This window comes from Apteryx rowi, unplaced genomic scaffold (genome assembly GCF_003343035.1).
Source record: "Apteryx rowi isolate R43461 unplaced genomic scaffold, aptRow1 scaffold_277, whole genome shotgun sequence".
In the NCBI taxonomy this organism is placed as follows: Eukaryota; Metazoa; Chordata; class Aves; order Apterygiformes; family Apterygidae; genus Apteryx; species Apteryx rowi.
The window spans coordinates 662,413-678,883 of record NW_020449163.1 but is presented as its reverse complement, the minus strand read 5'-3'; the positions used below and the strand labels follow the sequence as shown (position 1 = coordinate 678,883).

At 39.3% G+C, this 16,471-nt stretch overlaps 1 protein-coding gene across 2 annotated transcripts in view; it reads right to left on the bottom strand.

Annotated features, from left to right (window-relative positions):
- Positions 1–6,817: 6,817 nt before the first annotated feature.
- The window catches only part of TBC1D5 (TBC1 domain family member 5), a 309,786-nt gene continuing 300,132 nt past the window's right edge, over positions 6,818–16,471 (bottom strand). For both annotated transcript variants that reach the window (XM_026068628.1, XM_026068627.1), the window contains 2 exons: positions 15,968–16,144; positions 6,818–10,031 (listed from right to left, as the gene is read on the bottom strand). In XM_026068628.1, the coding sequence (XP_025924413.1) occupies positions 9,738–10,031; positions 15,968–16,144 (471 nt within the window). In that variant the 3' untranslated portion in view covers positions 6,818–9,737. The remainder of the gene's footprint in view (positions 10,032–15,967; positions 16,145–16,471) is intronic.

The following is a 16,471-nucleotide window of genomic DNA, read 5'->3' as shown; positions in this document are numbered from 1 at the left end:
AAAAAAAAAATGCCTGAAAGACTGAAGGATGCAGGGAGAAAAAAATAAAAGGAGCAAAGGTCTTGTTGAGTTCAGGTCCCAAGAACACACCTGTGAAGATTTTTCAGCAATAAACCAATTACAACCGCAACGGAAACCTTTCCCCCCCTGCACCACTATAAAATCTAATTGAAAAATAGATACATTCATGAAAATTAAACAGCATCCATCTCTGTGAGGCCCAGTGCCCATTTACTCTGAAATCCTTTGTAAACCTGCCACTACCACAACAGCAGCCCCTGAAGAGCGATCGATACCCCGACGAGGCTGCTGTACCACAGCGGCAAGGCGAGCAGGGGAGGAGGCCCGGCAGAGCGGGTCGGAGCCGGCGTACGGCAGCACCGGCCCTCCCCGATGGATACCGTGGCCGCAAGCCCGGCGAGGGGTCAGGGCGGGCGGCCCGCACGCACGGGGGCTGAACTCCCGGTCCATGTGACCGGCTGCTCGCGGCGGGCGCCCCGGCGTGGGCTTTCTCCGAAAGCAGCTGCCGGCTTCCAAGTGATCGGTGGTCCCGAACAGGACGAAGACCCCTCTGTCTTTACGAGCGTCCTAAATCAGGGTGACACGTGCCACCCAGCAGAGATCAGCAGGTGCTAATACAGAGTTATTCTGGTCCAGCCAGAGGGAGGAGGAGGCTGAGGAGATGCAGTGGTGCTCTCAGCGTACCTCCTTGACACCCTCCCCTCTCGCAGACGCTGCAGCCCTGCCTGGGGGAGAAGCTCCCTAGTGACCGCGGCGGTCAGTGGAGGCGTGCTGCTTTACCCCCGTGACGAACCCGTCCCAAATTGTGCTGCTGGTGTGGAGCAGCTGGGCGAACACCCAGCATTTCTTTGCCACCTGTAGGAGCCCTTCACATCCGCAGGAGGCCGAATATCCTGGCACTTGCTGCTGTGTAGGTTACCCGAGTCACAGGTGCAGCAGCACCACTGATATGTAAAATGCTCTTAATAAGTGCAATTCTCTGACTTTCAATCTTTGTAAAGCACTCAGGTTTTAAAAAGAGTCCTAAAATCCCCTCAGTGGCTGCAGTGGGGAATCGTTTCTGGAGGGCTCTTGCCTGGCTCTGATTTGCTGGGCTGCACTGCCACCCCAAGCCCTGTGAGGAACCGCGGTGGTCGTGCGGCAGAGGGGCAAACCTGGGGCTGAGCAAACTGCTGTGGCCACCGAGGTTGATGAGGCATGCTGCTTTGCCCCCGTGACAAACCTGTCACAAGCAGGCTGGGTCTGTGCTGGGCAAGGTCACACCGTCAGCGAAGGCTGCTCTGCAAGCTCTGAAAAGAGAGATTTACCTCAACTTGGCCTTTGCGTGTTTGAAGAGAGAGGAACCTGCACAGCCCGCTAATAAAAACTTTGGATGAAACTAATGCTCTTCCATCCAAAACATTGTGCAAGCCAGTCTAATAGCTTGTGGTTTGGATAATAATGCAGGATCCTCTATTATATAGACAGATGGATGAGCAGCAACAGACACCTGTACTTGCCTTAGCACATGAGCTGGCTCTGACCATGCTGGTGCCTGGCTCTCCTAGAGGACTATGCACAGGGACAGCAGCCAGCACCATCAAATGCCAGTCCTGGTGATGAGTGCGTAAGGCGTAAGCACCAGTCTATCTCTTAACATTAACCTTGCCCGAATCTGTTCCCACGGCATATCACACAACCTGTCCTATACTCCTTATGTAGGTTTTATTTCTTACTAAAGGCAAGTTTCTCTACATCCAAAAATCAGTGATTTGATGACCTCATTTAAAGTTTTCATARGTTGAAATCCTTTGATGAATTTGAAATGTTTTGTTTATATTTCACTTTTTTCTTACTTTCTACCAAGAATTACTTCAAACTTCAAAATGAAATAATTTTGAAACAGAAAGTTAATTTCCTTTAGAGAATATCAAAACAGGATATTTCAAACTATTTCAGTTTCTTTTTGAAGGAGAGGGCGGTAATTCAAGATTTGTTGAAATCAACTGTTTGCTGCCTGACGTTTCTATTTGGTCTTATCGGTGTTCTGCAGTAGAAATCAGAGTCTGAATTTTTCACACCAGCTCTCAGTGCTTGTATTCATCTTGATCGTTTCAGCATCCGCGGTGCGCACTGCTTGATGACAAGGGTTTATGTGACGAGAGGATTGGGGGGTGCCTGTTTGTGCCTAAGAGGTCTTCACTTTCCATTTTACAAACTCTGTAGAAGTTAGACTTATGTTTTCTGATTTTGATGGCAAAGGATACAGTTATTCTCAAGCAATGGGATGCAGCACCATTGTACAGATTACTACTTGTGAATGTTTACTCTTAACAAAAAAATAGACCTTGGGCTCCTGGGTAATTCTTGTTATGACTGTGGCTTTGCAAGGTCAGAACAAACCAATGCTTTTTTGCAGGGCGTGACTTGCCAATCTGTGTCAGGCTGCAATTTGTGTCATACCCTCACATCCTTTTTTGTTGTTTTCCAAAAATGATTTGCAACTGAAACGCTCATAAATCACGATGTGGGGAAGAAGGGGTGGGGAGGAAATCAGATGGTTCGGCAGGACAGGTGCACACCAGGATACCGAGGTAGCATAACAGAGGATGACAGCTAGGGAAAATAAACTCTTGCCGTACCTTAGAAAAGCACCACAAAAGGCATTTAAAGAGAACAAAAGATTTTAGAAAACAACAGTGTTTTTATCAGCAAAAGCATGTTCTGATTTTTTAAAAAAAATCTGCAGGAGCCATATTCCTCATATCTAACTCTAATTTTGCCTCTCTTCATCATGTCTTTACAGACATTGCTTTTTTACTCAGTACAAACTAGCAAACGTACTAATCCCATCTTGAAACAACAATAACACTTAGATTACAGCCATTTTTAATTGGCTATTTCTCTTTTTTTTGTTCTGTTTATTCTCCTCCCCAGGTGAGGCCCTGCACAGCAGCCCCCGCGCTCGTGTTGCTTTCCAAAATTAAAGTCCAAAATGGACAACTATCATCTCCACAGTCTATTCTTCTCCCCCGACATTTTCATTTCTTCCCACAGCGCGGCTGCCGGTACAGTTTTTTTGGTATAGGTTGAGATTTAAGGGTGCAGCTAAACCGGCCACTTCCAAACTGCTGACAGCCATGCAACTGCTCTCCCTCCTCTTCACCTCACCAGCAGGAACAGTGAATTTTATTTTATTTTTTGAAACAGTTTATCTTGGTAAATGTATTACTGACCCAACTGTGGTCCAGTATGCTTATGTGCATATATAAATAAATAAATAAATAAATAAATAAATTTAGAAACTGAAAATATACACTGTTCCCCATTACAGTTTTCTAAGTTAATGCTTAGCACTAGCCCCACTCTCTCAACTCTCAATATGGAAACAGTTTTGGAGAAATTGAAGCTTTGCTTTGGCATTTTTAAGATGAAACATATCAGAACACTATTTCATAACAGGTTTAGACAAACATAAGCTTTTTCACAAGTAGAAGAACCCTAAAATCCTCAACTAAAATATTTTTCTGGGTGAGGGGAAGAGGGAAGAAAGGAAGGAAAAGGCTAAAAGAGAAAAGCTAAACATTTTTGAGTCAGGCCAATATTTTTATTCTACTTTTTTCTGACTATAAAAGTTACAAAGAAAGTGTGGCTAGAGAAAATATTAGGTAATAAAACTTACAGTAAATCTTACCACAGGGATGTTATGAGGACTGAGTATGGATACCACCTGCTGTATAAGTATTGTGAGATTCACATAAGATTTCAGATTTTACGTTAGAATAAGGAGCACCCTGGCTGGGCTGGTGGCCAGGCTCGAGGTAAAGAGTATTGAAGTCCTGTTACGACGAATGGTTAACTTTGATCGCAGTGACTGAGAATTCATTTATTCAGAAGATAAAACAGCTCAAGTTCTTAGGGGTGACGCCCACTATCACAACGCTGCCGGATGCTCTGCGCTGTGGACAATGAGAACAAAAGGAATTTAGGAAGAGAGCCTGCTGGGGACTTGCCCCATCACAACCTCTTCACAGCGGCGCAAACGTATGCAGTTCATCGGGTCACCATTTTCTCCAGATTTTGAAAGTTATTGGGCTGAAGTATAATTCTGAAATACAAGAAGTTCATTGTGGTCCAAAACTCCTACTTCTGTGTCTTTATAATTTGCACGGCGGGATCACCTGGAGGCTGGGGTCCCCCTGCTGCAGCCGTGACGCAGGTGTGATCCCAAAAGACTTGCAGACCTTACAGGCCACGATTAAGAAAAGACACCTGTGGGTATAACACGGATAGGGACTGTGAGGCAGGAACAAGTAAGCAAGGCAAGGGGAAAGCAATAACTGTGGAGAGTAACATTAGGAATGCCCATGCTCAAACATACCCTAATTCCATCCAAACCACGTGGCCGCTGGCAGAGAGGGGGGTACTAAATCTGGATATGGGTTTAAAATTGCAGCAACCTAGACAGCAGTGTTGGTGGTAATGGGAATTCTGCACTGTGGAACAAAAAATAATCAGGTTTTAATACAAACTTTAATACTTTACTCAAACTAGGTGAGTCTTTGCCAAGATCTGATAATCTTTGCAAGCCTAAATGAGCTTTGTCTGCATTTCAGCATTTAACATTTTGACTTATTTTAATCCTTGGATGTTTAAAAATGTTTTAAGAACAGGTTCACATTTGCATACCTCTTCTGCAATGTGCTCCAGGCTGTTAAAAGTCTCCATATTTATGGATAAAAATGTTGTACATTCCTAAGAATTTGCTCAGAGACATACATTATCCAGCAAGCTATAGGACACCTCTAATAGCTTGCCTTTTAATAGCTGTGTGCTTGATATTTTCTCTTTTTTAAAGGGGAATTTAATGCTGATTTGAAAACATTAGTATATTCCCTCAGTCCCCTGGATTCAATTAACATGACAGGTGGGAAATCAAGATATTGTGACAACTACTCTTCCATCTCAGAATCAAGTACCAATTTATATTCCAAATGGTCTCAAATATTGACACGATAAATTATAGCATCTTTGAATGCTTCTTTATACTAGTTAAAAATTCAGAAAGAACTTAATCTTGCCACAGTCCTTGAGACTCACAGTGAAAGGCAAGCTGTGAAAACTTGCTCAGCTCAAAGCTAGCCCTGTGATTGCACATGACTATTTAAGTAGCAGAGTTCCCATCAGTGTTTTGATAATGCTTACAGGGTTTTTCATGTTGTCACCATGAAAGACAGTAAAAGTGTTAAAACAGTGGAACTTGAAGGTTCAAATTCTTACCATTCACGGAAAGTGAAACTTCAGCATCTTTCCTCTGCAGCTGATACCTTTAATTCTTCCTGCATCTAAACATCAGCTAGGATTTTGCAAATTAAAAGCAAAGACAGGTTTGCACAAACTTGCCTGGCACAGTCAAACAAGGCACACAAATACTACATGAGGCACATTTTAGAAAATACTGGTTATGTTTTATATTTGTCTGGAAGTAAATACAGCTTTTTGTTTCCTGGAACATTGTCCTGTTTTTTGTATAATTAATTAATTTAAACTACTGCTCTTCAATTCCACTCATTTTTTCAGTAGTTTGGGACCAAATTCTCCTCTGATGTGACACTTTTGCTCTCAGCTGAGTTATATCATGGATTACATCTAGCTAATAGTTAGTTGTTTGCAAGACCAAGACTAGGTGAAATGATGAGTATATTATTCATTATTATTTGAATTTTGATAATGTCTGGGATCATTGCAGACTGTACTAGAAACTCTAGACAAACTCAGGTGAAAAGGTGGTTCCTGCCCTAAAGAACTCATATTTGAGAATCTTGTGCTGCATCCCTTCCTGTTCATCTTCTATTTCTAGGGGTAGGCCCTTACTCTAGCTCTCGCACAAGTCGTCCTACATATCTAAAGCCTCTTGCACTTTTTTAGTGGTTAAATATATTGCAAGCAGCAGGCAAACAAGTTGGCTATGTGCACGCTTCAAGTTGTTTTTTCTCTGATGACCTTCTTTCATGCTCTTTCATCTCTAAATTTAGCCAGCTACTGAAGGTTCAGTGACACAGGAAATACTAATGCAGAAACTGTATATAATCATTCTTCAAAGAACAGTACAGATTACGAGACAGCATGATTACTATCCTGTAACCAAATGAAGTTTATTTTACGAAATTGCACCCTTTCAAGTCCGATAAACCATTATAGACATTCACTCACGACCAAMACATGCATCACAAAAGCAAAAGTATTATATAAGGGCTGACACCCAGAACTTGGAAATCTGTTCAAGTTAACGTTACTGTGTCCATATTTGAACAGCTGATGTTATAACTGCCAGGCACAAGCATACCACCAACCTTAAATATGAAGTTTGATCTTTTTAATAGCTGCCTCAGTGACAGCTAGTGAGGAGAATGTGCTGCAGAACCACAGCAAATGTTTAAGAATATGAAATAAAGTACTGAGAATTAGAAAAGTATTGTAAAGATACTGGGATTGTGACTGGGACAAGATGATGTAACTATACCAAGTTGAAGGAAACTGCAGGGAAGTTATACTTCTTTACATTTTAGCTTGTTATTTTCAAATACAATAAATACGGTAAGACAGGAAATGTTCTGTGTTCTTTTGGTGAGAACAATAACAAGCAATTTGATTTCCTGGATCAAATACATAAAATCTGATTAAGATAATAATAATATATATATGATAGCATAGCTTTCAAGTTTTTAAGCATCTTTGTTTTGAAAAATCAGACTTCCAATATTCTAGTCAAAAAAAAATTCCCCCCTCTTTGAGAAAACAGCACAAACACAGCCCAGAAAATTTGTTAATTCTTTCTTTAATAAAGCGGGCTAGATGTTCTTCCAGAGTAAAGACACAAAGTTCCATGACTAAATGAATACCCAGTCAAAATATGACACTGCCTTTCTGCAGTACATACAATTGATATGACATGCAAGAGATCTGAAACAGTCATAAATTACAGATGTGAGATCCAGTCCAACAGTCTCAGATACACATCTTACCCCATTTTAGTTTTCGTCAGTAATTTCCAATGTATATAATTTTCTATCTGGTTATTTTTATCCATGAACATTATGAGCAGGCCATCTTTGAAGAAAAAGAATAATCTTGTATTTGAAATGACAATTCTTTCTCGGTATATTCCTACCATAAGACAAGACAAGGTGATGATTTGACATTTTGTCCAACTTAGAGGTTTCTGGCTTAATGACTACATAAAATTTTAACTATCTTCCCAGTATGACCAAGTATCAGAGACTACATATTTGAGATGTGGAAGGACATGGTATAACCAAAGTGGATTAATCTATTGCAATTCACTCTAATCTCATTCATATAATCACCTCTATTCTCCTAGAGATTTTATCATATCCCATGGCATGACAGGCATTCAGCTCATTGGTATTCACTGATTAGTGAAAACTTGTTAGAAACTCCACAAATTTTTATACCTTAAGCACTGCTTTAAAATATGCAATATTAAAGATACAACTAGCTTACAAAAATAAAAGAACTGTACAAATCACAATTTTATTGGCAATGAGACTGCTCAAGAAAATTGCAATGTGATCCCTGAAACAAAAAAACAGAACAGATATTGAAAGAATGATTCTTAAAAAAATTAAAAAAAGTAAAAACATTTTCCCCTGCCAAAGTACTGGAGCCTTTGAAAGCTTATGTATCACAGAATATAAAACTTTTCTTTTCCCTCTGTCTCCATAATATTTCTTCCCTCTTTCCATAGGTAGTTCTTGAACAGATTGTTGTTGATGTGGCACAAGCCTGGCTGAATGGGTTAAGGCTAGAAAAGCTTGAAAGACCTAAATAAATCAACAGCCACTGATTTAATCCCCTGGCATTCATGCAAGCTCAAGGAAATAAAATAAACCTGAAGACAGACATGCATGTTGAATTCTGAACTGATTTTCTATCAAGCTTAAAACTAAACCAAAATAAACACCTCTCCAAAATGTTATGCATTTAAGATCTTTCAACTGAATAAACAGTCATCTGACTGCTCATATCAGCCTGTCACACAGAGGTATGATGCTATGCCTGCTCATAACATTCTAGTATTTTATCATTTTACAAGGCACATATAATCTCAGAATTACATGGTGGCTTTTCAGTGTGTAAGGATATGGCAGCTACTATGTAATTACAGGACAATTATCTCTTCATTTCAGTCACTGACACTCAGACCTTGTAAAATTTAAGACCAGCAAACTACATGTCACCTCATCCTGGAAGACTCTGCTTAACTCCATTTACAACTACAGACTAATCAGCAAATAACTACCATTTATTAATTGCCTATTAACATAAGCTTTGCCATGCAATTACAAAGTTATTGCATGGTATACTGTATATGTACCATAAAATTAAATAATACATTTTTTTTTTGCTGTTGTTATAAATAGAGTAGTTTTATAGCATTCCTTTATAAGGATAGTTCTATTGTAGGTCCAGAAAGAACAGGTTTCCATTTACCACTAATTTCTTTTTGTGAATTCCAAAAGAGTTAAAGGATCAGCGAGTACAAAAAAAATCTTATCTACTTGAAAAAATTTTATTAGATGTACTATGTACTTGATGGGAAAGAAATATACTTTTCCATAGAAGAACAAGTTATAGAGTTCATCAGAAACTTGGTTAATGTTGCTGCTCCATTATCTTTTTTTTGACTAGAAATGTAGACATCATATAGGCATATTTGTAAACAGAATCTATAGGTAATAGTAATGAGACATAAAGTGCTTTTAATTATGAACATTTCATATCTCTTTGCACCCTTCCCTGGTAAGTTATCATACTCAAGCTAGTTTTAGTTCAACTGGCTCAAGTCTACCCTATTAGATATTGTAATTGCCCTTGCACCTACTGTTTTAACCATAATAATCTCAGTAAAGCCAAAATTAATTCATGCCAAGGAGAGTAAAAGTAGTCAGACATAATGAGGAGAAGAGGTGCACTGAAACTTCTGAAGGGAAAAAAGAGTAGACAAAGGGAAATTAGGTTCTACTGTATAGGTCTCCATCCTCAAGTAATTTGTAACAGATACTACTTTAACACAATGTTGAGGAACAACTAAAAATGGAAGACAAACATGTGCCTCTAACACACCTCAAGTTACTGTCAGATGAAAATGAAGAAACTAGGAGTCCTCAGCTGAGGATAAACCTGGTGTCAGGATGATGCTTTTAATCTTTCTGATATACAACCTCTATTTTGCTAAGCACAATCTCTGAAGAGATAGTACCCTTTCCCCTTCAGAAAACCTAGTCTGGCATATTTTGTAAAAGGAAGTTATTAAATCTGGCTTGTCTTTGCCACTTAAGGTCTGATGCCAAGTATCTACATATTTCCTAATCCATTACAGTACTCAGCACATACTATTCTATGTACCCGGAAAGCGACAGTTCTATAGTAATAAAGCTCCTAAGATAATTCTATAACTAAGTATAACTGTATATTAGAACTCGGGTTTACTGGATTTTTATTTAAGGCAGTCTTTAAAAGGTTTGTATTCTTTTGATGAGTTGCAACCGAATTTATTTATTTATTTTTTTAAATCTAGGCTTTTGGGAGCTGAAGTGGGTTACCTTTATCTATTGCCTGTCCTTCTAATCCAAAGAATCATCCAGCCCCTGGAATCAAAGCAATTTGAGCTGAGGTGTAACAACTGACCTCACGATCTGTCCCAACCTGTTTCTTTAGAGGTCCAGGGGGCTGACAATAGTAAAATCAGAATCTTTGCTGTTATTACTGCTGTCATCATCAGGGCTTGAGCTCAGATTACTGGAGGAGGCTGAAATGGAGCCCATCAGCGGATCAGAGAATATCAAAGAAGAACGAGATGGAGCTTCCTGCTTCACTGGTGCCTCCTTGTGTGCCAGAAGGGACTGCGTTGGCTCTTGGGCAGTGCTTCTATTTCCTTCCTCTTCTTTGGAAATCAGAATATAGTCATCAGCACTCTTACTTTCACTAGTGCTTGAGTCAGTTGTAGTCTGTAAGACAACAGTACAGAAAGGACTTAAAAGTTAGTATCACTTTTACCACTTAAAAAGGTTTATGACACACACCAGTAATTCTCAGCATGGGAAATAGGAATAATCAATATCTAAAAATAGCATAGCCGAAATCAAGAAGTTAAAAATAAAGTGGGTATTAACTGAAAAAATTAAGATGAAAAAATTTGTTATTTACAAAAGTATACAAGCTAACACTCCAAAAAGACATTCTCGAGCATAGGGGTCTAATATGTTTCATTATCATAGTACTTCCATGTAGTGATCATGGTGGCTAGGCATCTAATACACACATTATGGTTGTGAAGATTTTAGGTATTATATTCATACTGTTATTACTTTCCTATAGTCATTCACTAAGCAGTATTACAGAATTTTTTGCTGGTTTATAGGCAGAATGGCATTTTGCAGTTCTTCTGCAGAATGGCTTGATACAAAATTTCCTAATAAAACTCTGATTTCTGGAATCAGAGCTGTACATACATCTGGCTCAGCGTGCAACAGTTTGGATTCTGCAGATCGGAGCCCCCAGGGCTTCTAGGCTAAGTGTCGTGGGGCAAGGGGCTGAGCACTTCTAACTCCACCAGAAAACGAGTCTCCAGGAACCCCTTGCTCTGCCTGGTTAGACCCTGGGAATGTGTATCCCTGAGACTCTAGTAGAGGAATAAAGCTACATGTCAGAGGAGCAACAAATTCTCTGTGAACTGGGAATCTTATATTTAGACTAGCTGTATTCAGGAGAAGTCCAGTTTTTCAACATAAAGAGCAAAATGTAATTAGGAGCAAGACTGTCCTAATCAGTAGAGTGGGAATTCTCTTTTGCTGACAAAACTGGCAGCCTATTAGCCAGGATGCAACCCGAATGGACAACAACTTCTATTTTCTTCTGCAGGAGATGGATTCATCCCCTGTCCAGCACTGCTGAAACCAATATATTTGATTACACTAATGCTGAGAAAAGGGAGACGAAGTTGAGGGGCTGCTGGAGAAATGTGTGTCAACATGTGTGTCAAATACAAGCCCTTCTGTTGCGAGTCTTTCACCAAACAAAAAATGTAAATTCACTTTGGAGTAAAAGAGAGATGGCAGGTATTAGTCAGAGAGAAAAGGAAGCATTAGCAAAAAAGAAGAAAGAAGGGGAAGAGTCTGAATAAAGTTAGTCCCATKGCACAGTATATACAATTATGGAGGTCATCACAGGTACTAGCAAGTGCAACCTGGATTTAAGCCGTTCATGGGCTCCAGCAAAACTTTTTACCACATTTATTATTACATCTGAAAACCATTTACCATTGCCTAGATTACTGATTATAGAGCAGAATATTCTTGAAAGGGGTCTGTAAAGTTGCTTAGGGAGCAAAACCCACCAGTCATTAAGAACAAACTGTAGTAGAAAATAAGAGAGGTGTAAATTTTTGGTTATTATTTACACAGTTGTTCCAAATTGCTAAAAGTCACAAAATAAATATCACCAGAATGTGAAAGCACATTCAAATACAGAATTGTGACTTGCTTCTTTAAAAAAAGTCATATGAATGGGAATTCAGATATTTCCATTGCAGTAAATTTTTTAAATATCCTGTCTATAAAATTTATAAAAAAGTTTTTTTCATGTTATCTAGATGGTACCTAAATACAATAATACTATCTATTATTGTCTTTTGTAAATAACACGTTCTAATATTTTCTCATTCAAAGGGAAATATCTGAAGTTCGGAGCACTGGTTACAATTTGAAAGGTCCCAATATAAGACAGCTGTCAGACTGATGCCAATTTTACATCTGTTATTCTTCGATACTTACTCATCTTCCTCAAAAGACTTTATAGAATTCATACAAATGTAGCCGAGCAGATTATTTTTAAAAATATCAACAACTGACCAGTACTGAATGCTACCAGAATTAAGTCCAATCTTCCTGTACTGTATACAAGCGTGTAGTTCAAAAGTGAGTAAACAACTTGAATTACTTACCATGAAGTTAAAACCAAGCAGATTTATCCTGCCAGGAGAGATGCTTCACTGTTTAAGCACTTTTGATCTAAGACATCATTCGTTATTAATTAGTGCTTTGCTTTCATCTGGTCTATTTGAATTAGTGTCCTCATTAGCTGTCAGTTCATCTGCTGCCACCTCCAGGGGCCAGAAGACGCCGGCAGCGTGCAAGCACGGCTCTGCTCCAGCACGGTGCTAGCAGGCGGCTGACTGATTTTGTGGACAAGGCCTGGCCACTGGAGCTCTTTCGGGAGCTCTAAATGCCCCTTCAATATTTCCCTGCTTTTTTCCTCTGTGCAACAGGAATACAGTTCCTTTAAGCAACAACTGTTGACACAATTCACCTGGCTTCTTTTCACACTTCTATTTAAAAGCTCTCAATGAACACAATACAGCCTTCTTTTGCAAAATTATACACTTAATTATTCCAAGCTATTAGGATCGCACTATTTCCGCCCTCACAACCCTCACATCCAAGAGGGCTTCACTTTTCATAAGGAGACAAAAGCGTTATGTAGCGGCACCCTCACCTGGTGTGGTCAGTGTTCTCCCTGCTGGCACAGCCAAGGATGGCCAACAGGTTGAATGCCTTCTGGCAGTGAATCCCAGCAAGAGCCCGTAGTCGTTAATACTTTGTGCTGGCGTTGCAGTTTCCTAAGTTCTGCTTCGACAAATGTGCTCTTGCATACTTAAAAAAAATCCTGCCCTTTAAGAAGGGGAAAGGAAAAAAACCCGCTCATACCAATTTCTTTTCATTAGTGTTGTGCTTTGCAACACTGTTTTTTGTTCTACCCATATTTTTGGCTATCAGTTAAGAACTATACCTCACCGAAGTATCTGAAAAGCAGCAAAGCATATATATTGACATCACAACGACATAAAAGGGCCTGCTGCAAATGTTTGCCTATCCCTAGAATACACTGGTATTTTGGTGGTGATATTTCCAGAGGTAAAACACCTCCCCCCTTCTTGTTCTGCTCTGTTTCTGTTTCAGGAAACTCATGCTGACATGAACCATGTTTTCTCCCATCTGCTGCCACTACTGAATAAATGAAAAATGACAGAATTATACTTCCAGTAGCTTTGAAAGTTAACAACCTTACGCCCATTGCCATATGGCTTCTCCAAACATTTTTTCCTGATGAATATCAGCTACTAGTACCAGGCTTATTTCAATTGCTTTCATACTGTGAATGAGTTAAAACTCACTGTAAGAATACAATTCAAGTAAGCTTAGAAGAACAGCAGCTCATTTTGCCTCCTTCTTTGAATAGACATAAAGGCAAGATAATGTGTTAATTATCATTCATTATTTAGCAACAGAAGCCTTCTGTTTGTCAACTGTGCACTGCTACTAAAGACAAACATTCTCACAAATGCTGTACTTCTCTGAGCCTTTTTCGTATTTTTTATATTTTTAGTTCTCATCTTTGCAAATAAGCACTGTATCGCTATCCCTACTTTCTGGAAAAGGACATTGAGGCAAAAAAAAAGAGGATGAGCACTTTTAGAATAAATTAAAAATGATAGATACCTTGTACTTATATAACAACCAAGCACAAAAGAACGGATTTCAATTTTGTTTACACCATAGTAAATCATAATTTTTTTCAGCAGTCCTAGAAATATACCTATAATTGTGCCAGAGTAGAATTTCTACAAAGTAAGTCATATTAAACAGAATTACACACATTTTCAGAGTTACAAAAAATGTAAATATGGTAAAATTTATTTAGCAAGAAATATAGTAATTGGGCTAGAAATGGCTAGAATTTTTTAAGCCTTCTGCAGCTCTCAGAAGACCGTCCCAGCTTGACCYGGAGGCATCACTACAACCCATTTTCCTCATTAGAATAAAAGGCTGGGCTGTGGCCCAATTTGGTGGAAATTGCCCCCYTCCAACAATTAACAGTCTCACTTCACAGCCTACTAAACTTAGCAACTTCATCTTCCTTTTTATTAAAAGGTGTGGTGAAAAGCTTTTCTCTTTTCCTTTCATTGTAAAGGCTGCAGTTAAAGAAGCCAGGCTCAGACAGAGCGCTGAGTGAGCGGCTGGTGGGATGCTAACCCTCCTCCTGGACTGCAGTGCTGCTTCCCCACAATGCGCGGTGCTAAACCTAATCTTTTATTTTTCTTTCTGTAATAGGCTGTTTCTCATTATCATAATTGGAACTTCCAGAATATAAGATTAGAGAAGGCTAATCAGTATGAGTGTACTGTATCCGCAAACATAAACCACACAGCGCTGAAGCCTCATTAAGTGTTCTGCTAGCTCAGATCCTACAGCCTTCACTCACGTTGTTCATAGTTCCCTTATAAGTAGTATTATCACAGSGTACATCTAAATCGTGGGACCCACAAATCCTTCTCTGGATGTATACTCTGACTCCATACTGGGGTGAGACCTCACTACACATCACCCCCTCAAGTTTCCACTGGAAAGAAACCTGCACGGGCAGGGAAGGAGGTGTGCCTCACCTGGTCCCCTCCCAGCGCTCCACATGCAATGCCCCAGCCCCTCTGCTTAGTGACACACATTTAGACCAGCATGTGAGTAAGGGCTTCTTCAGCAAAAGTAAAGGCTGCACACACTAATTCGTCAGGTTGTTGTTTTATACTACATTCTACCTACCAGTTTCTGTAATAAATCCAAGTTAAAATTGCCTCCAAAGTGCTATTTGCCATTTCGGTGGGAAAGCCAAAGGCACTTTTGTGTAAAATGCAAGGAGATAAAAGGCAATACCAGGAGGTTATTGTATGAACACTCCAATATGCTACCATCAGAGTTTAACCTATGCCTTTAATACAGCAGAAGCTACTGACTGTAATGACGAAAGCTAAAGGAGCAATTATGTTCTAGCAAAACTTTTTTCTTTGAACCTACGATTATTATTTAAATTAACAATTTGAAATACAATTAAAATACGTTTTTAAAATAAAATGTTCTAACTTGGGGGATTGTGTATAATAAATCAAAACAACCTATGTCACTATTTGAAAATCAAGAAATATTTCTTCTAAGTAAACTTGTCAAGAGAAAACTGATTGCAGACTCAGTTAGACTGAGGTGACAGTGTTGCCACTGATTCACAAGTGTGAGTATTAGTATTGACATGGCAGACTTAACTTCAGAACTTTAATATGGAAAAGGATACAGAAATGTGCACATAAAAAGTTATTTGTTTTTAAGATCACATCTGAATTAGTCTAACTCTTAGACAGAGAGGCACCTATGCATACCTTTTAACATGAAGGAAAAACTCTCTTTGTGTGTGAACTTGTCCTGTAACTGTACGTTTTGTATGTGGAAACTGTGTTTACTGAGTCAAGAAGTCCATACAAAGAACTCTTACCAAGGAAATGGAGCAGAAGGTAAAAGTAACCTCCTAGCTATTTCCTTTTTGGCACTTACATGGATACACTGCAATGCAGATAATCAGCTGTTACATAATGGAACCGTAGAGGACAAACAATGAGAATAATCAGCTGATATGGGGCCATTTACCTCCAGTTTTTACATCGTTTTACGTGAAATTGACTTGTTAAGAAGCACTCAACGATTTGAAAAAAACACTCTCCCCCCAAACACTGTATAAAACTTTGACTTAATTACTTGTGCGTGGAACATAAGCTTGCACTAACAAAATCAGTGGGAGCAGCACAGCAGTTAGAGAGAAACTTTCAAGCACAGCTCTACATGCAGCAGCATTCCTGGGTTTCTGGTGGGAATTTGAGTGCTTACAGTGCAAATGACAACTTAGCAAGACACAAGTTATGCTTCTGACTGAACCCTGTTTTTTTTACAGGAGAGGTGTGCTGGAACTGGTGTATTTTCATGTAATGCCTGGACATGCTAAAGGAAGTCTTCAAAAATGTAAGGCTAACTCTATCAATGGCCTGTTGGAGATATTTGTATCTTACCTGACGTCCTGGGATGAACTGTTGCTTTGCTGTAACAGATCCCTTCAGGACATCACTCGTCCCCTTATTCTGACTGTTGGAGCAGTAGTGGTCATCTGCTATCGTGATTTGCTCATTTTCTTCAGCTTCCAGTTGGCTCTGGTTGAAACGCAGGGAACCTTTCAGAATATCCTTGATCTGTTGTTGAACGGGAGGGGAAAGAATGTAAGTCAGAAACTTGGAGCAATTCTAAATTTTCTGTAGCTCAGTGCAGAATGCTTTCACACATCATTTTCCCATAATATTTGCTTTGAAGAGATAGGAAGTAAGTCAATATTATTACCTATATTAGTTAAAGATATAAATATCAGTGAAATGTGATTGTATCAGATTCTGGAAAACAAGTATCCAAGAAAGTTAAAAAGAATGAAACTGCTACGATTATTCCCTATATCACACTTGTAGATTTAACATGCCACATTGTTCCTGATAAAATGTATTTCAAGGCTCAGCTCAGTAGCATTC